The following is a 24,843-nucleotide window of genomic DNA, read 5'->3' as shown; positions in this document are numbered from 1 at the left end:
CACAGGGTTCTTTTCTGGATACATGTCTGAGTTTATGATCATCTATATTAACTGAAAATGTATACCACTGACAATTCACATTTGACCAAAAACAGCCTTTTACAGTTGCAATCGGAATTATTCAACCCACCAAGACAGTAAGGATTTACAAAGCTTTTCTGATGATCCAGAATTTTTACACTTTACATCTATATCAGTTGAGTGACACATTCAGAGTCATAGTGTGAATATATAACCTAATATTTCTAAATAGCAGGATTTTTTACAAATACAGTCATGTCATAATTATTCAACCCCTATTGCATGTAGCTGTTTCTTAAATATGTAAGGCTACACAAGTAATTGTTTTAAAACAAAATTAAGTCACCAATCTGCAATGGCACTTAAGTCTTAAAATTTAAATTTAGTGTTGTAAGCAAAAATGTATTTCTATGCAAAAAATGCAATTAAAAATAAGCTGTCTCAAAAGCTAATAGAGGAGATTTCATTACACAAGAAAGGTCATGGCCAAAAGTACATTTCCAAGGCACTTCAATTTCCAATAGACAAAACTGGCAGCACCATTCATACATTTTTTAAATATGGTACAACAGCAACCTTCTTGGGGTGTGGAAGAAAGCAAAACTTCACCAAGGGAAACGTTGACTCCAGTTGACTTGAATATTCAAGAAGTAATTAGGAAAGACCTGTGGAGTCCTGGAAGGTTTTATAGATGTATGACACTAAACTGAACCCATGGGTCAGCAGTACATCTGCAGTAAGATGACAAGGTGATAACAAGAACGACACCATCCCCACAGTCAAGCATGGAGGTGGGTCAGTCCTGTTATGGGGATGTTTTGCAGCTGCAGGAAATGGCTATCTTGACTATGTGACTGGCACCATGGATTCTTTCAGGTATCAGGCCATTTTAGCATGAAAAATGTGATGCCTTCAGTGTGTAAATTGAAGCTCGGTGATCACTGGACTTTCCAGCAAGACAATAACACCAAGGATACATCCAAGTTGTCCAATATCTGGTTCAGGGATAGGTCATGGAATGTCCTTAAATGGCCCTTTCAGTCCATCATTAAAATCCCATTGCAAACCTTTGTTGGGATTTCAAGGAAGCAGTGGCAGCACAGAAACCAAAGAATGTCAATGAGCTGGAAAATTTTGCTCATGAGAAATGGGTAAAAATTCGAATAGAGAGGTGTCCGAAGCCTGAGAACACTTACCTGAAACATTTATTTGCTGTTATTAAGGATAAAGGATGCTCCACAAATGATTGACTTTGGGGGTTGAATATTTTTGACATGACATTTGTGTAGAGAATGAGTTATTTTAAAATTTGGGTAAACTGAACTCTTTGTTCTCAAAATTACACAAATGTGTATTAAAAACTTACTTTGTTTACTGAGGTTTTAGTTGTGTTTTCATTCACATCACCAGAATGTATTGCTGGTCAGGGGGGGTTGAATAATTTTGATTGCAACTGTAGCTGTTGTTGGATTCCCACCTATCGAGGAGTTAAGAAAACCAAAGGAATTACTTCAAGGATGTTCATTCTGACATTTGTGAAGCAAGATAGGGGTAAATTACATGATAATCTTGGAATTATGGTAGGCCCTGAACTTTCACAATGTTGGAGGATTTTACTCCTACAATTCTTACTGTAATACTTGCATACCCAGAAAATATTTGTACATGTATACTAATCCTCATAGCCCTTACCTCCCATATGCAGCCAAGAGCCTCTCGAGACTAACGAAATGTGAAATTACAATGTTGAACAGAAAACAATACTGCACACAGAATTGAAGAGCAAAAGTACTGATTTTAATGGTCCAATAAATAGTTCCACGAATGAACAACACAGGAACGTATCTCAACAGAGTGCTTGCATATCAGTGCTAATACAGATCTACAAACCCATCATCATTCTTTGTAAATGTTTGTGTGTGTTTTCAGACTATCACAAAACAATATTCAATATCCAACAGATCCTTCAATCTCCATTGATCTGGCATAATTAAACAAAACAAAAATGACATTTTATTCTGCTTTAGCCTTTACAAACACACACAATTGCTTGGAATTAGTGGGACCATGGAGTAACAAAACAGGTCAAGGAGGCAAGTCAAGGCCCTAAAGAGCCAGCATTTGCTTTGACCTCCTGAAAGTCCAGAGGCTCTGCCCAAGACCCTGTTGAAGATGTTGTTTAGTGGGCATGTGGTCTACCACGACCTCTGCCTCTGCCTGCAGGTGCCGCTGGAGCGTCAGCACTGGAGCGAGGGTTCTTGATGGTCTCATCCACTGACAGGATGAGGCATGCAGCCTCAGAGGCAGCGGTCAGGGCATTGATGCGCACAACAGAGGGCTCCCATACACACGCCTGAAAGTTGTCTGCTATGTCTTCATTATTCACGTCTACACCATACCACATACCACCCTAAGAGGGGAAAAGAGTGTGATATTATGCACACTGCCTCCTTAAAACACAATTATATTTTTATTTAAAGCAGTGATAAAATAGGAATAAGCATGATTTAATGATTAAATACAAAAAGTATCAAAACATTCTTTACAGCCTTCCACAGCCAAGATCAAATGTGTCATGTGTATTGTGTGTGTACATCTACCTGTGCATGCTTGGCCCTTAGTTTGTTTAGGATATTGGTAGCATCAAAGCCTGCGTTGTCGCACAGCTGTCTGGGAATGATCTCCAGGGCTTTGGCATAGGCTCCAATCAGTAACTGCTGCTTCCCTGGAATTGTTCTAGAGTAATCCCTCAGATATTTTGACAGCTCCATCTCTATAGCTCCACCTCCAGCAACAATGGAGTCATTCTGTGATGGAGAAAAATAAGTTAATTCCAGAATGTGCAAGAAATATATGACCTGTTTAACTCAATACCTTGTGAAACAACTAAATGCAAACAATAAATAGTATACTGTAACACAGTAAGAGGAAATGTAACCCACCTTGATAGCCCTGCGTACAATCATGATGCCATCATGCAACGAGCGCTCTGTCTCCTCCATGAACTGCTCGGCACCGCCTCTTAGTATGATGGTGCAGGTCTTTGCCTTTGGGCAGCCTTTAAAGAAGTTGTATCTATGTAGAGAACACATACACAATGTTTAAACAGACTAAAAACTGTATGTTTTATGGGCACAATTACATCCTGAGTAGTAAAGTCTTACCTCTCTCCTCCAACCTGCACTTCTTCAAACAGCTCACACTGTCCAAGCACATCATCAGTCAGGGCACCAACACTGGTCTGAATAGAGCCACCACAGGCCTGAAGGACACATTACAGCTGCTTAGAACACTTCATGTATTCAAATATTCAAATCACTCAAGACATTATTAAAAGAAATATTACAGGCATGGGCATGATGTAACAAATACAAGGCATTAACATGCATTATTCAAAGCACTACAAATAATGCAGAATTAACTAAATGTTTCCCTGAATAACCTTTAAGTAATAACACCTGAATAACATTTAAGTCAGCACTCCTCAACATGTGGACCGCGGGCCACATGCGGCCCGAGCGATCTTTTGCGGCCCATGCTATGATATCATCATTAGAAATATATTTATCTGCAGCCTATCAAATCTGTATGAATTATGAGGTGATCATTTTCATGAGGATTTAAGCTAGTTCTCTACATTGCTGAATCACGTTAGAGAGAGAATTCAACTGCAAGAGGATGTTACAAATAAATAAAACAAATAATATCGGAGCATGGCTGATGTCATGAGAGCGGCGTTCGGTCAGTGCTAACGTTCATACACAGTATATGTGCGCTCAGGCGCGGTCGGTCAATCAAACATGCATGCTCGCAAACTCACTTGAGTCACTCAACATGGCGCAAATCTGTGCAAACTCTTGAATTTTGGTGCTAAAATTGGATATATCACCTGTTTATGATCACATCTCTGGTGTATGTGATGTTGAACACTATGGTGTTTGTTAGTTGACGATCACAGTGACGACAGAACTGATCTATATCAGAAAATCAAACTGTTACACCCCTTATGTTTAAAATAATTACTAAAAGGGATAGTCCACCCAAAAATGAAAATTCTCTCATTTACTCACCCTCATGCCATCCCAGATATATGTGACTTACTTACTTCTGCTGAACACAAAAGATTTTTAGTTGGTCCATACAGTGCATGTGAATGTTGGCCAGAACTTTAAATCTCCACTTTGACTCACATCTGTAAGTCACTTTTGGTGCCTGTTTAGTTTCACTTTCACATCTGAAAGTGAACGTGGAGATTTATAGTACAAAAGCCAAGGACTTAAATATTGATCGGTCTCATCCACAGAGCTGATATTTTTTTTCTAAAAAAAATCATTTGTATTCAGCAGAAGAAAGTTATACACATCTGGGATGGCATGAAGGCCCTTGACCTTTCCTAAGTTGAGTAGCCCTGATTTAAGTACTGAACTATGAGAAGTAGAAGTATTAATACACAGTCAAAGCTAATGACAAGGCAAACCAAAGAATAACAGGCTGTCATACCATCATAGTTCTCTTGAGATCTTCCTCTACAACACGACCGGCACAGAACAGATCTCTGTCTGCAAAGTATTGCGTGGCCACATCTCCGATGGGCAGCTTGGACAGCACTACTTTAGCCCCAGATTTGTAGATCTTCTCCAGCTTATCGTAAAGGATATTCCATTCAGCATCCACAATGGCTTGATAGTCCTACAGGCAAACACGAGACATAAGAAAGAAAACACTTCAGTTAACTAACACAGTAACTGTATCTGTTACTGAAAACGTAAGTGTCCATTCATTAAAGATTCATTGAAAGATCACAAAAATAACTTGTTCTGATCAGTTCCACTGGATAGGTTGCAGAGACTACATAAATTAGATGATACCAAATTAACATAAAGGTACACTCTGTAAACTTTTTATCATGTCATCTTGGACTTACAGTGACACCTAGTATTGTGGATGCAGCATAATTCTAAATCAATCGTTTTTAGTTACAGATGCCATTGTACAAAAATTCACGATTCACAATCAGCTGTGATTAATCCAAAAATGAAAGTGTCCAATAACAACACGATTACTGAGATTAAACGAGTTATGTTCAGCTGGTCATGTGATTCTAAAATGGCAGCCCCCATGAGAGCGCCCCTGCCCCATGTAGAATAAAACAGCTTTTATAAAGTAACTGATATGACTAGAGTCCTTATCCCATGTGAGTAAAACTTTTTTAATGGGGAAAAAATTACTGCGTGCACCTTTAACTCAATTACACTCTGTAAATTAAATACAAAAATCCTATCATTAAAATCAGACATCTGATATACAACAGACCCTTACATATCTAGAGCAAATTATATTCATCCTACAGCACAGACAAAACGTCTTGCCAAAATGTTAAAGTAACAGAAATTACAATATCTTTCATCATTTGGCCATTTAAGTCTACAGGAATGACTTCAGGACCCCAAGGGATCAAAATTGGGGTTTGTGGCTTTTAGTCCTTTAGTGTTAGCTTTGAGGCCATCTTTATGCTAGTGCACTTATACAAGTTGACCACATTTATTTCTACAAGATACATGGATCTAAAAATTAGTCTTTCTCCACCTGGAAAACATAAAAATAAAAAATACTGATGATTTAACTTTTACTCAGGGCCATATACAAATTTTTGTCAATAAAATGCCCTCTAGACTGAGAAATGTTCCTCCCCCTAATACGACCTGGTTCTGACTAGCAATAGCAACTAACAAATCAAAGTTAGTATTGAGAGAGAAAAAAAATAAAAAACATTTCCACGTCAAATTCCTGTTTCAAAAAGAAATACATCAAACCAATAAAGAAAACTTGCACTCATCAAGAAATATCATGGGGTCTTTCAGGATTATGGGCAGGATTACTGAGCTTGATAACTTGTGACTGTGAAGAGCAGTACTGACCTCCACAGAATTGACGCGGACCTCTGCATTGTCCTTCTCTGCCTTCAACTCCAGCTCAATATTGAGCAGAGCAATCTTTGGGTTCATGTAGCGCTTGGGCTGCATCTCAAAGCCAGCATAGGAGAAGGTCTTCTTAAAAGCCACACCAGCCACCAGCTGAGATTCCTGTAGTACAAATAAGATAAGGACAAAATCTACAATTGATGCAGTCTTGAAAATACATTACGTTCTCAAATGACAGCATCAAGGCCTGTGCACACATAATTTGAAATGGAAGAATGAATGGATGTGAGGCCATTTCAAATTAAATCTGGCCACAACAAAAGGTGTTTTTGAGTTTGTTTCGGTGGTTCATAACAGCTCACCATGGCCAACTTTCCGGAAAACTTCTTAACGGCTGCTACCTGGAGCTTCACCTACTTTTGAAGCCGACAGCTAATTCCCATTCAGACAGTTAAGATCAATCAACATGCAGTTTCTTGCAATCTGGTGCAAATTTACCTACATCTTTCCGATCGTTTGCGTTAGACATTTTTCAAGAACATGTCATGTGCTTTTTTTGTTTTTGTTTAATTGAACCTGCGATAAGCCCTGCCTTAAAAGCATTTCGGACCAATCCTATCTTAGCAAATGTTACCACGCACCACTTCTCTTAAAAGCATTGAGAGTCTTTGGGAGTAATGTGTGTTTTAGAGCTGGGCGATATGACGATGTAATCGGATATCGACGATGTCTTAAAAAGATCCCGATGCCAAACAGATGATGATCGACAATATCAGGAAATGGCAAAACCATGGATCTGGGAAGTCGCAAAATATCAAACAGCGGCCAGGGTGTGAAACTAGCATCCACCACCCGCAATATGAGACGAGGCTGAATCCAGTTCGCAAGCTCCCCGTCCACATGTATTTCATGCGTGGGTAATTTTGCTTATATACCCGCGGGCGGACGGGCGACCTGCAAGACGTCTCGGAGTGACACGACAAGAAATGCTGTTAGTCACAAAGACATGCGCTTGAAGAAACACACTTTATTATATTTTTAAGAACAGACAAAAGAAAAGCTGTCAATGCTAGTGTCTGATTCACTGTTTGTCTCGTGGAACAAGTGCATGTAAAGAGTTTTCACTCTTTTTTTCTATGTTTCATTTGTCTGAAAACTGATTGCAAGTATAATGTCGTCTATGAGAATGCTTCAAATTATCTCCGGTCATCTCGGGAGGTGCTTTGAGTTTAGTTAGATTTATTTCCACGTGGTTAGCATGCATTGTGAACTCAACTCTGCAGGTTCAGTAATATATATCTTTGTATTAAAGAAACAAAGATGAAAGTAATTAAATTATTGTAACACAGTTCAATGGAAAGGAGGCGGTGAGAACCGGCTTGACAATATAAATAATAGTTTAATAACAAACTTAAATGAAAAGACAAACACATGCTGGGCAGCTGCCCGTAACACTCTCTCTCTGTCGCACTGCCATCTCCGGTCGCCTTTATCCCTCTCGGGCTTAAACAGCCTAATTAGGGGCCGGGTGTGCGGAATCACGGCCCTGCCCTCCGCCCTGCCACAATCATAAAGTAATACAAGACACGTTCACCTCGAACCTAAAATTGAGTTCTTTTTTTTTTTTTTTAGGCAGTATTAACTGCATCACCAAAATGTAATACAAATGCAAATTCGATAAGAACACATCTGGCAGCATTATTTTAGGAACACAAGGGATTTTATTAGGTTTATTTATTATGATTATTATTGTCTTTACATTTATAATTGTCTTTAGTTTTTAATAAGTAGGCTATTAGTAATTTTCTCTCTGTTGTTGACGGATTCCTAATGCAAATGGAGCCGTTGGAGACGGTAAATGTTTGGATTTGGGGAGGTGGTTAAATACGATTTTTTGATCACTTAATTATTTTATTGCTTTTTTCGTTTAAAGTGCAATTTGAATTTAGAAATGTATTTTGTTTGTTTTTCCTGTTTCAATAAATTAATTACATTTTTAAAGCAAAATCAATGAAGCAAAAAAACTGACGATGCAATTGGATATCGCTATATTTTTTTAAGGCAATTATCGCTAAAATATTTTTTACATATCGTCCAGCCCTAGTGTGTTTGAGTAGTTTTAAGCAGAATTTTAAAGAAATAATCCACAAATGTAAAAAAACGTTGTTGCTGGGTCACTTGTAATAGTGACACCAGGTATTTAGAGAGGATACACAGTTTTTTCTTTCATTTTTTTTAAATCATTAAATAAATCTTGAGAAAAGCATGCAAAAGATTAAACTGTGTCAGCCATCATTCTCAAATGAACGTAAAACATCAGCAAGGACACCTACATTTGCTTCAAGGTAAATTAAAGCTGATAACATTAATTCATTTACGTATTGATTCAGATCTTAGTAAAGGTGATAGTAAATTCATTTCACAGTAGTGATGCACCAAAATGAAATTTTTTGGCCAAAACGAAACTTCTGGAGACACTGGGCCAAAAACCGAAAATGCTTTTTTTTTTAATATATACAAATTTTTATTAGACCTTGGAATAATTATCTATCCATCTGTCTAACATGTATATACTGAACAGGCATGTGATCGGCTAAGCACAAAAAAGCAGGAAAATGTACCAAGCAAATTGGGGGACAGCGAACAGTGTGATAAACATCGGTTCATCTCATATTGATGCTGTCATCTCAGTGTTTTCCCACACACGGACACTAGATTGTGGCATTAGCTCGTGCATTACCAACTAAAGCTGTCAACACAGATTGTTTTAAATAGTGCCCGACCGATATATCGGTGTATATTTTACCGATATGTGCCAATATTAAAACTTTTTTTCAGAACATATAATGCAGAAAACAATACTTTAGGATTGGTGTCATAGCGTAGTTTGTCCAGCAGAGCGTGCTCCGACACCATTGTTTACAGAGCTGACTCTGAGCTGACGGTGGCTCTGCAGACAGGGCGGAGTTAAATGGTGTGGATTTGAGCGATCTCTTCTCATTAAATTGCTAACTAGTTTGTGAAATACATACTGGAAAGTTAATAAAAAATTACCCCATCATTTTATATAACTAATATAACATTAACCCTGTCCCTGACAACCATGTCACTCATGTTGATCACATCTGTTTGCTGTTAGCCAGCTATAGTTTGTCAGTGCAGTCAGTAATGAAGCAGATTGAAATATAAACATCAGAACATCTTTTTGCAGCTCAGCAGACAACGGTGCAGTGGTGGATTGTATGTGGTGAGTGTTGATTTCACACTTTGCTGTTGCCTAGTTGGTGAGACACAATGCTGGAAAATAATGTCCATCTTTTATTCTCTGTGACAACGAACTTATAGCTAACTAGCTTACCACGTAGCTACTTTCATTGTTGTCAGCTGAGTGGAAGCTAATGTGTAAACATGTATTCACCTAAATGTTTTGTTCAGGATTCACAGTTTGGTACCCCCTTCAACCAAACAATTCCAGTCGTTGCATTTATAAAATGTAATTTTAGAAGTCTGATTTTCCAGACATTAAAACAGGATACGTAATAAAAGTAGATTTAATAAACAGTATATTTGCCCTGTGTAAATAATAATATATAGGAACTGTATCTAAAATAAATGAGGGGTGATAAATACTAATACAACAGGCTGGAAAAATAGACATTCACTTTAATATATATATATATATATATATATTTTGAATGTGCTGAAACTTGACACCGGGTGATGCACCCTAAAAACTGCACCATTAGATCGGTTTCATGCTGAAGAGCCGCTTAATTTTTTTCTCTCTCTCGTAAATGGGTTAGGGTGTAAATGCCAACACCATCATATATGTCAAAAGGACTGATGCCTGTCAACCAAAACATGAGCTCATTGATGTCATTAAGTGAGTCTGCTTTTTTATTCCATCAGTTACTCCTGGTCGGAGGCTGCCGTATATATTTAGTTCATACATAGGGTTACGTCCTACATAAATTGAATGGTGCAACGCTCAAATATTTAGTAGAGCGTAAATTGTGACTTAGTGCCCATTTATGCCACATCTAGGCTAAATTGTAACGTATGTATAGCTGGTACAATCGGCCCCTGATGTTCATTTAGCTTTTTATTTTAATGTATTATTTAAACTGTCAGCATCTGACAGATACTAAACAGTACTGATGTTTATTTAGCTATTTATTGTATTTTTATTCTTTATTTAAATGGCCAGCAATTGACTTATACTAAACATACAGTACTGATTTTTATTTTATTTATTCTTTATTTAAATGGTCAGCAATCGACTTACACTAACAGTACTGATGTTTTTGTAAGCTATTTATTGTATTTTTATTTATTCTTTATTTTCTCATTGTTCATTTCTAGAATTTGTTGACAATGTATAATAATGTCAAATGTTCTTTGATAAAAAAAATATGTAAGAAAGCAGCCTTCTGAGTACCTTTGCATAGTCATATCAGTGCAAAATCCACATAGAAAATGTCTTTTAATTCCAACTCAAAAATTAAATATGTCAGCCACCATATCGGTAATCGGTGAATTTCCCCCCTCTAAAATCGGTATCGGCTGGGCTCTAGTTTTAAACGCAGATATGGCATGCAAGGCTGCATCGCGATTTCAATCTTAATTCCATAATGCTGCATTAAGGGATATCTTACCAATGTCTCAGGTGAACGTTTGCAGTTTTTAAGAGTTTTGGATGGGTTTTCCCCTCAACATGTGCTAACTGTAAGTGCTGGCTTTTACACAATGTGAAAATGACAATGAATAAAAATTTAATATTACATGTTCTTGTGAGTGCCGACACCTCTTCAGTGTGTGGCTAGTATTATTTTTGCATTGTGCAATTATATTAACCAAGTTTTCACAGAGAGCGGTCTGCCAAAAACTCAATTTTTACTACATTCATAATCCAAGATCATTTCTCAAACTAAACGGGGGAAAATCTTCTCTAAAATGAACATTTTCTAATGTCTGCACTGTATCTGCTGGGTTTTATGATTATACATACAAGCAGTTCGATGTACTGGCAATGAGTACTTAACATAAATGTCACGATTTCATTGCAAATATCACATCAGTAATGGTAATTGCAGCTTAACAATAGCTTTAACCTGCCAGCAACTGTGACAACGATTCAAAGTAGTTTTATATCAGACCATTTTATTTTTCTTGATGAATTAAAATAAACCTCTTAAATGAAGTCCTGACGGCGAAAATCAGGAGCCTCCGTCTCACGCACTTAGTGTGAGTGCATGATCCAGAAGCAGCTGTTAAGTTTGAGTGAGTGAAGTTGTTCAGAGGTAAGGTTAACACAAAATTCTGACAGTTTCACACCAAACAACGTTCATATCTAGGAGACAGAATGCATCACCTTCCTGAGTGGTATGATGGCTGCGTGGTCCCATGGTGTTTATAATTGCGTACTATTGTTTGTACAGATGAATGTGGTACCTTCAGGTGTTTGGAAATTGCTCCCAAGGATGAACCAGACTTTTTTTTTTTCTGAGGTCTTGGCTGATTTCTTTTGATTTTCCCATGATGTCAAGCAAAGAGGCACTGAGTTTGAAAGTACGCCTTAAACCAGTGTTTCCCAACCTTTTTTCTGCCAAAGCACACTTTTTACGACTAAAACATTCTACGGCACACCACTATCCCACATAGGCTAACCATCGGCAATATTTTTCCTTTTCCAAGAACTTGTCCATGTTTTCTGTCCATTTTAGTAGTGTGTTTACTTGTAATGTTTGAAACTCGGCTATGCAAAAAAAACAAAAAAACAACAACAACAAAAAAAAAAAAGTCACACAGGTAGGCTACGTTGTGTGAGGTCACAGGTGGCAAGAGCGCTAAATGGGTAATGAAAAAACAACAAATTTGCTTCTTTTCTAATTTGTAGATTTGTGCTTGCAATGCCACAACAAATTACAGGGATGCAAACTCATGAGGGGCGAAAAAGGTGACAATCACTGGTCCACGAACATTTTTTCTGGAGATATTTTTTTTTAAAGAATACACTAAAAGCACAAATTCCAGTTATTTTAGTGATTCAAGCTTATTCAAGTTTACAACTGTGCAGAATTAGCTGCAAATTAAAAAGCGTTTTTGGTGAGGCTTGCTTCTGTTTCACAAATTTTTTCAATTTTATTAACTGATTAGTTCAGTGACCCCTTCTGGAAATGTCCCTAGGTGGCGACAAATGGGCATCTTATGTGCTATGAGTGAGTCAGTGAATCATTTTGAGTCGTTCATGACTGAAATCTACCAAGAGACTTTATAGTGTTTAAGCATTAAAAGAACAAAATAGATCTATAGTCCTCCTTCAGCCTGAGCATTATTTTTCATCCAAAAAGACAACAATAATTGTGAGTTTCAATAATGTCCTTACCTTCTCCTTTATTAAAACTTGCATGGCTACAAATCTACTGACTTCAGCATAAGAATTATAAACAAAGCACATTTACGGTATCATTTTCCTACAGTAGCCTATTTAAACTGCTGAGCATGGCTTTTATCAGAAAAGACCACAATAATAGACAAATAATAATAATTTTGAGTTTCAATAATGTTCTTTCGTCATTGTAAAGCGCATTTCAGAAGTCGAGTCGAGGCGTCAACGCTCCATTCAATGCCAGCATCAAATGCTGCATTGCCCTCCACATGACAAGAGTTGCAGAAAGCATCACAGAGGGGCGATTTTACGAGTTTGCCACGTAAAAAAGCAAGAGGTGTGCACAATAAACATTGAAAACGTGTATTTGGAAGAGAGAAAAAAAGTTTGCAGTTTCTTTGATAGCAGAAAGTAATAAAAGGACTCGTTTATGTTTTGGTCTAAGCGTTTTCTTGGTGAATTTAACTTAATTCAATAACTGGGGTCTCTGATATTCATAAACGATAAGGTAATATTTAAAAGAAATTATGAGACATTCAACATCCCTTCACAAATTTGGACAGTTTTTAAATATTTCTTGTTGCTTAGTACTCTCAAAGACATTACTGGTGAAGCAAAAACGTGTGTGTGAAAAACACTTTGGTGTAAAGTGACGTCACTTCATAGACTTCAATGTATTCTGCAGCGCTGATGCGAGTCATGTGAAAGACCCTTAACGTTTATAAATATCAGTCACTTTTGCACATTAATCAATGCTCTTCACAATACTTAAGATTTTATTAATTTCCATGACTTTTCCAGGTCTGGAAATCACAATTTTAAAATTCCCTGATATTTCCAAGTTTTCCATGACTGTAGGAATCCTGCAGCTAGGTTTCAATAAATGCTTTTATTGCATTGGGGATTAAGTTTTGAGTACTGAAATATACCATAAGTTTTTATAGTAGAAAGACCTCATGTCAAAATATCAAGGAAAATGTTATTCCTTATGACATGACCCCTTTAATGTGCTGATATTCAAGAGACCCCTCTGAATATCAGCCTAGCTGGGATATGTGAAAAAGAAGAATTTCACTGTATATGTGCAAATGTATAATGTGTGATAAATAAAGAATTAATTAATTATTGAAATGTATAATGTGTGATAAATAAAGAAAATTATATAATTATTATATGAGAGTGATCACTCCATTATTTTGGGGAATGTATACTTTAATAGGAAACTAGGTAATGCAAATACTAACAGAATGTGCATTTGCAATTTAAATTTCACCAGTGTGCTTCCATAAACTCCATTGAGTGTTTTTGCGTTGTTGCGCTCGTTCATGGACACACATACTGCACAGATGCGCATCTCAATTATAAGCACAATATTGTTGCCATCAATATTTATTTAAACATTAGCTGCTGTTTACATATTTTCACATAAAATGCTGCATTTTCTTCATGTCAGTGTCTCCACTACTTGATTTTAAAATACAAGATTTGTTTAAATTTCTGGCCAAGATTTTTGGCATTTCCGCTTTTGAACGAAAACCAAAAATAGCATTTTCGGCAGAAAATTTCAGGCGGGCGGAATTTCGGTGCATCCCTAGTTCACAGCATCATAATGAATGCATTATGAGATGTTATGAGCAGTTCTGTTCACTTATACTAATGTTATCAAGTGTGTAATTGCCATCAACCAACACTTTTCTCTTTTCAAGTCACATCGAGGCATCGTTTGCCTCAATTCTGATTCACTGTCTCCACAGTTTTAAATCAAATTACTGTGTAATTTAAGAATTTCTTTTACAAAAAACATCAGATAAATATGCTTTAAAATGTCACTCTTCATTACAGCCCCTGTACGAATATTATCAATTCCTTTTGAGAATTTTTTGCCAAAAACCACTGCATTCACAACAATCTCCCATTCAATCCTATGGAAAGTTCAATAAAGCTTGTCAGAGTGATCAACGGTAGCCAACGGTGCCCATTCACTCTGTTGTTTGATATGCTGCTTCACCCATGTGCCTTTTCAGCATGATGTACTGAATGTTCGTTTTACGCGCAAGAGTGATCCACTTTGACTGCGTGAGAGAAAATTTAAGTTCACAGCGGTTTAATGATCATGTCATATTAAACTATTACATATAATGTTGAATATTATACATAATGCTATGGAGAAATAATACTAATGTTAAATGTCATGTCTGATTTGATTTCATTATTATTATTTAACTGAATAAGCATGCACTTCCATTAGAAATGTATTTTTGAAAAGAATATTTAGATATAATCAGAGACAACATTATTTTAGAAAAATATATATTTTATTTTAAATGTCAGTGACAGTGTGTAAGCAGCATATCTAACATAATTCTGTATTTTCAGCAAAGCACAATTATTAGCTAATATTTCCCATTGGTGTCACCATTGCCCTCTTCTGGGCTCATTTTATGCCCCAGTTCATCTCTGAGGGATCATTTAGCACTTTCAAGAGGAGTACTTTCAGCTACATTTTAAAAGGAGAGGAACTGTTTTGCATATGTCTTTAAATAAAAACAAACAAACAAAAAAAAAAAAACATTTCCAACATAATTTTTCTTGATTCAGACTTAAAGAATTGTGAACTGAACCGGGAGTTCAGTATTGTGAACCTAACCAAATCGTGAGATGAGTAAATAATAATAATAATAAACAATATTTTTCAATAAAGAGTGCTTTCTGAAAAGTTTGCTAAAAAATGCAATGGTGTGTTGAAAAGTAATTGTTTTATTTTTTACTTATTAAAATGTTTAAATGTTTTAAGAACTAATTTGATTAGATACCATTTTGATAATGGAATTCTCAGAGCTGTATACGAGAAGCATGCATATTAGAAGCTTAGTTAATATGTATTCCACTAAAATAACTCTGAATTCTTCTCTTAACGTCACGTTTGCGCTTTTATTAAATGCAAGTATAATTAGAAAACTGTGCGCTGGTTTTTAGCACTTTCTTTTTGCGCTTTATTATTATTCAGTAATACACAGACGTAATTATGTTTTGAAATCAGACTCTCCCCTCGCAATCCCAACACAAGTGGTCAAGACAGACAGCCAGGTGTAACGGTGATGTGTCTTGCTTGTTGTACACTTGTGATCCAAAATGCATCTTAATACCAGGCATACACAGGGCCTCAGTCAGGGACGAATGGTCATGTAGTTGATAAACCCACTCTGCAATCAGTCCTGTAGTGTGTGCACCAGCACAATGGAAAGGAAGACGGAGTCGCAGGGCGCCGACTGCAACTCGTGTAGTGTTTGCACTTGGCTTAAAATTTCCTCTTAGAAAGCCACAAAGCCCTTGAATTAAGAAATTCTGAATTTTCCATCTTACCTCCAGAGCTCCACCCTGCACCTTCTTCACTCCAATCATCTTCAGAGGCAGCAGATCATCCAGCATCATCACTGCATCCACCACCATCTTGGAGAAGAACTCCTTCTGCCCCGCGATCAGCTTTGAGTTCAGAGCTGTTGCCGCACACTTCTCCAACAGAGTCCTCTGTTCCCTGGGGTGGGAGAGAAGAGAGGACAAATGATTATATCTGTGATATTTAAGTGATACTACTGCATGATTGTGTAATAGTACAAGGGGTCAAGACTCACTGCTTGTCATCCTTCTTGATCGTAACAGCGATTTCTTTGATCTTTTTAACAGCAAGCTGGGTTGCCATGCGGAACGCTCTGATGATGGTCTGGGGGTGAAGCCCCTCCTCCACGTACGTCTTCAACTGCTTTAGAAACTCAGCAGCAAGCAGAGTCACTGAGGTGGTGCCATCTCCAACCTGAACAAAGCAGACACAGAATGAAGTACATTCTGGTCCACTCTCATGACTGCTAGCGCATTTAGTTCAAGACCATTGCTTGTTCACATTTATACACTTGTTACATTTATAATCTTTATATGCAGTTAAATTTTATCCATATCCATTTAAAATGCATTTAAGATATTATGCCAGTATACGTTTACCCTGAGAATCAAACCCACAACCCTGAGCTACAGGAACCCTAAATATACAAAAGAGGGTGCAGACAGAAAAACGTTCATTTAGCATTCATATTACCTCTGCATCTTGAGACCTTGCAATGTCCACCAGAGTCTTGGCTGCAGGGTGTACAACATCCAAAAGTTTCAGAATGGTGGCTCCATCATTAGAGATAGTGGCTTTGCCTGTAAGAACACATCACACTCAATCACATCATTTAGGATGGGCGGAGCATAGGGTTATACGAAATGTGAAATCAGCTACCTGTCATTGTGCCCAATGCAGACTTACCTCTGTTGTCCACCACAAGCTTGTCCATGCCGCGGGGGCCGAGGGTGGTCCGCACTGCCTCTGCCACGACCTGGCAGGCATTGATGTTGCTGATCAGCTGCGGGACACCCTGAGAGGAGTCTGTGCCCTCCTTCAGGAGGATGACTGGAGTGGGCTGAGGGGAGAGAGTCAAGAATTAGATGGAGCTGTTTGCATCGATATCATAATCACTGTAAAAATGACTTGAATAAAGGAAAGGTTATGCATGCTGTCAATTTCTCAACATGCAGGGTGAATGGATAGTGTTCGGCATAAGTATATGCTCATTCAAACAAAGGGCCTGTGTATGTACACCACAATATACAGGACTGATCCTGTTCTAGTAACTTCAATTCAACAGACATATTACACCCGCTTTACAATGTCACCCACAAAACACTTAAGGCTCTCTGTTCTAGAAAACAAGGGGACTTATCCAGGAACATGCATTACATAGACAGGGGAGATGAAGAGCAATACAGGGTGTTAACCGGCGGCTAAGAACCACCGTTAAACTGTAATGAGAGATGCTAAACTGAAACCCTCAGCATACTTCAACAACTACTCTGAACAAACAGAACAACAAAACCCTGGTGAAATCATATCTATATGTACAGACGTATTCAAAGTCGCTATGAAATGCTAATCTCTGAATGCTACCCGTCAATCTCATAGAGAAGAATGAATCGCTAGCCACCAAGCTAACTAGCATCAAACTAAAACGTTTGTAAGATTATGACATTTAAGGGGGAAATAATCTCTCAGCTATATTGTTTATGCTTTATTCTTTCTCAGTGTTTATCTCCCGGCAATAGTAACGAGGTTAAACCGTCAGATGGCGATGGATTTGATGGTAAAACAGGCATGAAACAACACTCACCATCATGTTTGCAGAATAGAGGAGGACTGTGCCGGTGGGATGACGTCAACACAAAGCGTCTGACTCTGGAACGCTCTAGAACACAAGACGTGTCTTTTGTTGTACACCGATGGGCAGTAGAGGGCGCTCTTATTATATATTTCATGACTTAAAAAAGTAAACTTTTGCCTTGACGTGCTATTAATTAGCTGTTATCGATTATTTAAAGTATAAACTATATATATAAACACTTACTCATTCTTTATTATATTTTTTTTTCTTCACATTTTAAAATAATAGTAAAGTCATCAAAACTATGGAATAACATAAATGGAACTATGGGAATTATGTTGTGACTAAACAAAATCCAAAATAAATCAAAACTGTGTTATATTTTAGCATCTTCAAAGTAATCACCCTTTGCCTAGAATTTGCAGACATGTACTCTTGACATTTTCTTAACCAACTTCTTGAGGTATCACCCTGGGATGCTTTTTAAACAGTATTGAAGGAGTTCCAATCTATGTTGGGCACTTATTGGATGCTTTTCTTTATAATTTGGTCCAAGTCATCAATTTCAAAAACTTTTTATTTTTTTATTTTTTTATTACATTTTAATTTTATAATGAAATAAATTAATATGGTGGCACAATTATATTTTTGTCTATAAAAATAATTTCAAACATTTAGATCAAAAGATTTTTAAGATCATGAGAAACATTTCAGTCAAGTGTTTCAAAACTTTTGACCGGTAGTGTATGTGTGTGTGTGTGTTTATATATATATATATATATATATATATATATATATATATATATATATATATATATATATATATATATATATACACACAGGGTTGGAAGGGTTACTTTTTAAATGTATTGCACTTCAGATTACAGAATACATGCTGTAAAATGTAATTTGTAACATATTCCGTTAGATTACTCAAGGTCAGTAACGTATTCTAAATACTTTGGATTACTTCTTCAGCACTGGTAGATTTTTTCACTTGTTTTGACTATGAAAACTCTACCAGTACAGTAAGACAAAATACACATGTTAAAAATACATTCTCTGACAAACCTAAATATCTTATGCAGTGTTGTTTCTAAGATAAATCAAATTGATCTTGTTTAAAGGATTTTTAGATATTTTTACAGGAAAACAATACAAAAATTATCAAGAATACGATTTTTGCCCTAATATCAAAGGTCTTACTAGAAAAAAGAAATTATGATCTACCGTGAATTTTCCTGATAAAAAATATGGTCTTGCCTGGTAACATGTGCATGTAAAATGGCTAGAAATAGCATTTTAATTTAGCATAAAGCTGACAATTTACACAAGGCTTATTTCTATTTCTTCTGCTCCAAACTTACTTCAAACTTACTTCTCTGTCTGCTCGTATGAATGTAACACATCATAAGAAAGTGTTTCACCGCTGTTCAAATGCAATTTGGATCTTATCATTTATATGTATAAATGTTTTCCATCTGAAAGGATTAAATATTAAATTAAACAAATGACAATAAAATGCAAAGTAATCTCTTCAGTAATCAAAATACTTTTTGAATGTAACTGTATTCTAATTACCAATTATTTAAATTGTAACTGTAGTGGAATACAGTTACTTATATTTTGTATTTTAAATACGTATTCCTGTTACATGTATTTCATTACTCTATAACCCTGTATATATATATATATATATATATATATATACAGTATACAATAATTGCATGCACGACTAATAAACAACCACAAGTGAACAAATAAACAAGTGAGCTAAGTTAACTAACCCCGCAGGCCACCTTATGTAAAGGAACAGGCCATATTAAAATGAGGAATATCCAATATGAAAGTTAAATTTAGTTTTGCCACCTGAGAGATAATTGTAAAGTGGAAGGTACCTGTAAATGGTGAAACTATTGTAATTTTCTTGTACATTTTCAAAAAAACGTTGATTTTTTTCACAGCTTCATACACTTCTTTACTATATCTTACTAAAACGTCATGTCAAACTGATTTAAAGTACAGCAAATTAAACTATTTATCCATAACAGTTCTAAAAACCCACTATAAAATCTCGATTGGTGAGACTGGTGGTGACTGGTGAATGATGAGGTGAACAACCTGTACTGTAGTAGGTTATAGATCTATCTTTCTCTGGAACCTCCCTCATTTCATCCTTCTTTGTCTCTTATTCTTCTCATGTAAGCTGTTATTATTTTCACAATCTTAACATCATTTTTAGGCTGAACCACAGAGAGATTATCCTTCAGATGAACAATAAGATGCAGGGCAAATTAAAGGGATAGTTCACCCAAAAATGAAAATTCTCTCATCATTTACTCACCCTCATGTCATCCCTGATGTGTACGACTTTCTTTCTTCTGTGGAACACAAACAAAGTTTTTTAGAAAAAAATATCAGATCTGTTGGTTCATACAATTCAAGTAAATGATGCCTAGAACTCTAAAGGTCCAAAAAGCACAAAAAGGCAGCATAAAAGTTATCCATACGACTCCAGTGGTTAAATCCACATCTTCACAAGAAATAATATAGGTGTGGGTGAGATTATAGGTTGTTTTTTTTTTTGTTGTTGTTTTTTTTTTTTTTACTATAAATCTCCACTTTCAGATTCTTCTTCTTTTGTTTTTGGTGATTCACATTCTTTGTGCATGTTACCACCTACTGGCAGGGAGGAAACATTTTTAGGAAAATAGGACATAAATATTGATCTGTTTGTCACCCACACCTATCGTATCGCTTCTGAAGATAACCACTGGAGTCATATGGATTACTTTTATGCTGCCTTTATGTGCTTTTTGGACCTTTAGAGTTCTGGGAAACATTCACATGAATTGAGTGTACCTACAGATCTTCGTTTGTGTTCAGCAGAAGAAAGACACACATCTGAGATGGCATGAGGTTGAGTAAATAATGAGAGAATTTTCACATTTTTGGGTGAACTATCCCTTTAAAACAAACAAGTACTGCTTTGCAAACAGTCAAGATACTGTATACATCAGAGTGTTTCAAATGAACCCAAACAAATAGATACTCACATGCATACATACACCATGTTTAGCATGACCTGGTTTGTGCACTGGGTGCCTCAATGTATATTTAAGATGTCTGTAACTGTATGCTTGTAATTTCTTTTTATCCAGTGTAACTACAGGCTTAGGCTGTCATGGTTTGCAAGTGGTTCTGGATGGTGAGGGTGGAGTATGCTTCCCTCTGTGATGTTCCTGCAGTTTGTGGTTGAACTTGGAGCTCTCTGGCTCCCTGTTTTTAGACACATGTAATTATCAGATGTTTTCATATATAACCACTGCCTCGCCCTTATGGAGGGTACCTTTTAACTGTGATATTTCTAGCATCTATGGCAGTTAAACCACCCATTTGTGCAACTGCACAAGCTGAAAATTCTGCATAATGTGAAGTGCTCCATGCTCCAGTCAGACACAAGAGAGATGGATCACAGGGGCAACCACAATGTAGCACCTCTGGAAAACATAGGACATCACCTGTCTTGCTCCAGAGACAGAACCTTTACAATTTGAACTAAATCTCAGGCACCCCCCTTTCTGCCTCTGCTCTCACTCTCTGTCGATCCCTCTGTCATTATCAGCCCTCTATTTTCAATCTCCCCATCTCTCCTTCTTCACTCTTTAATGTGTTCAAGGCGCTCCATATGTGTCCTCTGTGTGATAGAGCTCAGGCTTTAATCGCAAACAGCAGTGATGAATGGGGGTTATTAGTGACTTTTGGCACCAGCAATCTTTTCCCCATCTCCTCTTCAATCTGTTATATGGACCACCAAGCTTCGGTGCATTATGTGGATTAGATGATTCTGAAAATCTCAGAAATGCTGCTATGCATGGGTGAGATAAGGATGGGTTAAAAATACAGTTCCACTCTATGAATACTGGGATCTGGAATGTAAAGGTGAAACAAGACCTGGAGAGATGGATGGTTACTGAGTTCATACATCTGCAGAGACATAAAAGCATTAGTTGCTCCAAAAAAATGAAAAATCTGTCAAAAATCTGTCTAAACCTACACATTCTGAAGAATGTTCAGATGCTGTTCTTTTGCATACAATGAAAGTGAATGTTGACTTAAAGGAACTGTTCACCCGAAAATGAAAATGTTCTCATCATTTACTCAACCTCATGCCTTCCCAGATGTGTTTGAATTTCTTTCTATATCTAAACACAAACAAATATTTTTAGAAGAATTTATCATCTCTGCAGGTCCATGCAATGCAAGTCAACAGGGTCCAAAATTTTGAAGCTAAGACAGCATATAAAGGCAGCATAAAAGTATTGCATAAGACTCCAGTTAAGTCCATGTCTTCAGAAGCAATATGATAGGTGTGGGTGAGAAACAAATCAATATTAAAGATTAAAGTCCTTTTATTTATTTTTTTATTTGTTTTTTGTTGAATAAATTCTCCTTTCTGCCCAGTAGGAGGCGATTTGCACGAAGTGAGTAAATGATGACAGAATGTTCATTTTTGGGTGAACTATCCCTTTAAAGTGCATTCTAGGGATATGGATCCAAGATCTGGCATTATGGGACCGAATCAGTTGAGAGGGCTATAAATATTTAATTTACTATATGTGTGTGTGTGTGTGTATCATAATGTAGGTTTCTGTCTACCTTTCAAACATTTCCCAATTCCTATAGTGTCCTAACATTACATACAAAGGCAATTCCATGGCCACCAAAAATGTTGTGCATGTGTAGCACTAGGCAAGCCATTGATCTGAAGATTAACATTGCACTCCCCAATTAAAAAGCCAATCCATCGCAGCCTAATCAATGCTGTCTCGCTTTCAGTTTTGGGGTGTTTGTCCTAATATCTGTTCTGGGACTTGTCATTAATCCTTCAACCGCACAATGTGTGTGTTTGTATGTGTGAGAGGGAATGAAAGAAAAAGAGAGATGGAATGGATATTAGATAACACTATTTTAAATATGTTTTGACAAAGATGATCCATTTTCCAAGGGTGGTTATCATGTCAAAGTCAGCTGTGAAAAATGAAGCCAAGACAGCTTGAACTGAAACAGTCAAAATTAGCAAGGAAAAAAGAAAAAAAATTACTGTTAAATTTCTGTCATCACTATACTTACTCACCGTCATGTTGTAAAAACCCATATGATTTCTTTCTTTAATGGAACATACAAGTTTATTTTAATGGAAAATAAAAGCTCTGTCTACATTCTTCAAAATGGTTCATCTTATGTTCCACAGAAGAAAGTGATATATACAAAAAGTAATAATTTTAAGATTTATAACAAATAAATCATTTATTAAATAATTATTATTTACATAATTAAATAAAGCATTTCAGTTTTATAACAAAATTCCATCAAATTGAATCGAGTAATCTTTAAAAAAAAAAAACAAAAAAAAAAAAACAACCACAATATTTTTAAGTTATTAATTTAATTTAGTTAAAAATTACACAATTCAGTTCTTATAAACTCTATTTGTTGCCATGAAAATGTAATGCCATAAACCCTAAAAAACAGTGATTCTCAACCTTTTTGACTCCAAGGCCCCCCACTGTCCAAGACAATATTTGAAGGCCCCCTTGCCCGAAACTAGATGTGTCTGATTAAAATAATTAATTATGGATCATTTTTAATTCTAGAAGTTTCAGGAAGAGTCTGTTTATAATGTATAGGCATACATCTTAAAGTATTTTTTAGCATTTTAATTAAGTTGAATTATTTTAATATTTCTTATTTTTAATTAATTTTAAGTCAACTTGAGGCCCCCTTGGAAGTGTGCTGAGGCCTATGGGATCAAAATCCCGTCAAAAGTATTTTGGTCACGGATCCAAAAATAATAAGCGTGAATCAGAATAATAAGCATGAATCAAAAAATAATAAGTGCAGATAAAAATAATAAGCATGAATCAAAAATATATCAACACATTTAAAACATTTAAAAAACCAACAGAAAAAATAAAGCAAAGTCATCAGAATTGGAAGCAAAATCATGTTTTCCTTGGTTATATTAGTTTTTTGTGCTCTGACAATTTTACTCATATTTAAATTTTTTTTTTTTTTTGTACACTTACACTGTATTATTCTTTGCTCTTGTTTCCAAGTTCTGTGCTTGGTTTTCCAAAACTTGTGAGTAGAGTTTTATGTAAATCAGGGGGCATTTTGCATCCCCATTGGTCCACTAGTTCTTGATTGACAGCTCCTCTTCTAGCCAATCATTCGAAGAGGGGAGGTGACATCACTCCAATGCGACTCCGACAACTGCTGCTCAATCGTACGATGGAAGACGAAGATGGCTAAATGTCTGTTGGCAAATCCTGGACAATCACAGGTAATTGAATATAACTATATTATTTGTGGTTGATAGATATGCTGCTTGTGTCTGTTTTGAGTATTTTCTGCCAGCTCTAGGAAACAATGTGTTATCCGATTAGGCCATTATCATAGTCCGTTAACACATATATCGAGTCAGCTGAATTTAGTTAGCAGAGTCTTTAGTTATTATTTAAGACTTCCTTGTTTGTAGGTTATTGGCTGCAGATCTAAAAAAAAAAAAAAAAAAAAAAACAAGGTTGGGTTGGTGTGGATGTTTCATGCATATTTTTTACTAACTGTACCAATGTAGTCGCGAGGTCAGAACCCAACTTGATCTGCTTTTCCATGTTGCTGAATGTGCCGTTATGTACTGATCCTGCGTTGGCATTGTTGGCACAGCTACATGTAGTTTCTTTTTCCATGATACTGCAGCGAAATCAGAAACAAGTGACCAAGCGTCCCCACACCAATAAATAATGCAATAAAGTTGGCTTGACGTTGGACGTTCTTTAATCACAAATAGTCACACATTTAGGGACCGTCTCTAAAGATACAGGCAACATTGGAGCATGCATATCCAAAACATTTACAAACATTTCCATAACATAGAGTATACAACTTCAATAACATTTGAAGCAAATGACTTACAGTCATACAAACAACTCCAAAGTGTGCATGTAGGTGTCAGCAATAACGCACACCTTTTAGATTTTTTATATAATAATAATAATAATAAAAAAAGTCAAATTATATGTAAGCATTTCTACATTCATCAGTATTGTAATAGGCCTTGGTGTCGGGATCTGGATTTTATTTCTGTCAGCTAGCCACCAGATACCAACCTTCAGTACTTCAGTAACTGTGTTTACAGTATATAAAGTTCATGTACCTTTGTGTAAATTTAATAGGCTACTCTAGTTTGGGTGAGGCACAAAGAGCCTGCAAAGCAACATCCAAACAAGTATTTCCTGACTTAAAATAATAATTATGA

General features: G+C 36.3%; 1 protein-coding gene across 1 annotated transcript; it reads right to left on the bottom strand.

Annotated features, from left to right (window-relative positions):
* Nucleotides 1-1,796: 1,796 nt before the first annotated feature.
* Nucleotides 1,797-17,606, bottom strand: LOC127441184 (T-complex protein 1 subunit eta). Its single transcript, XM_051698379.1, has 11 exons — nt 17,532-17,606; nt 16,634-16,787; nt 16,421-16,527; nt 15,963-16,141; nt 15,694-15,865; nt 5,940-6,104; nt 4,522-4,710; nt 3,186-3,283; nt 2,964-3,096; nt 2,622-2,828; nt 1,797-2,431 (listed from the first exon to the last, which is right to left on the bottom strand). The coding sequence occupies exons 1-11, from the start codon at nt 17,535-17,537 to the stop codon at nt 2,201-2,203; spliced, it is 1,641 nt and encodes a 546-aa protein (XP_051554339.1). The 5' UTR covers nt 17,538-17,606; the 3' UTR covers nt 1,797-2,200.
* Between the last annotated feature and the right edge of the window lie 7,237 nt (nt 17,607-24,843).

This window comes from Myxocyprinus asiaticus, chromosome 1 (genome assembly GCF_019703515.2).
Source record: "Myxocyprinus asiaticus isolate MX2 ecotype Aquarium Trade chromosome 1, UBuf_Myxa_2, whole genome shotgun sequence".
NCBI classification, from domain to species: Eukaryota; Metazoa; Chordata; class Actinopteri; order Cypriniformes; family Catostomidae; genus Myxocyprinus; species Myxocyprinus asiaticus.
This window is presented reverse-complemented; position numbering and strand designations above follow the sequence as displayed.

What these genes read in the sequence shown, in the direction of transcription:
- LOC127441184 (XM_051698379.1), bottom strand. An exon ending in TCCGCGTCAATTCTGTGGAG is followed by an intron (nt 4,711 to 5,939) that starts GTCAGTACTGCT and finishes GTTTGCCTGTAG; the next exon opens with GACTATCAAGCCATTGTGGA. An exon ending in GTGCAGGTTGGAGGAGAGAG is followed by an intron (nt 3,097 to 3,185) that starts GTAAGACTTTAC and finishes TTCTCTACATAG; the next exon opens with ATACAACTTCTTTAAAGGCT.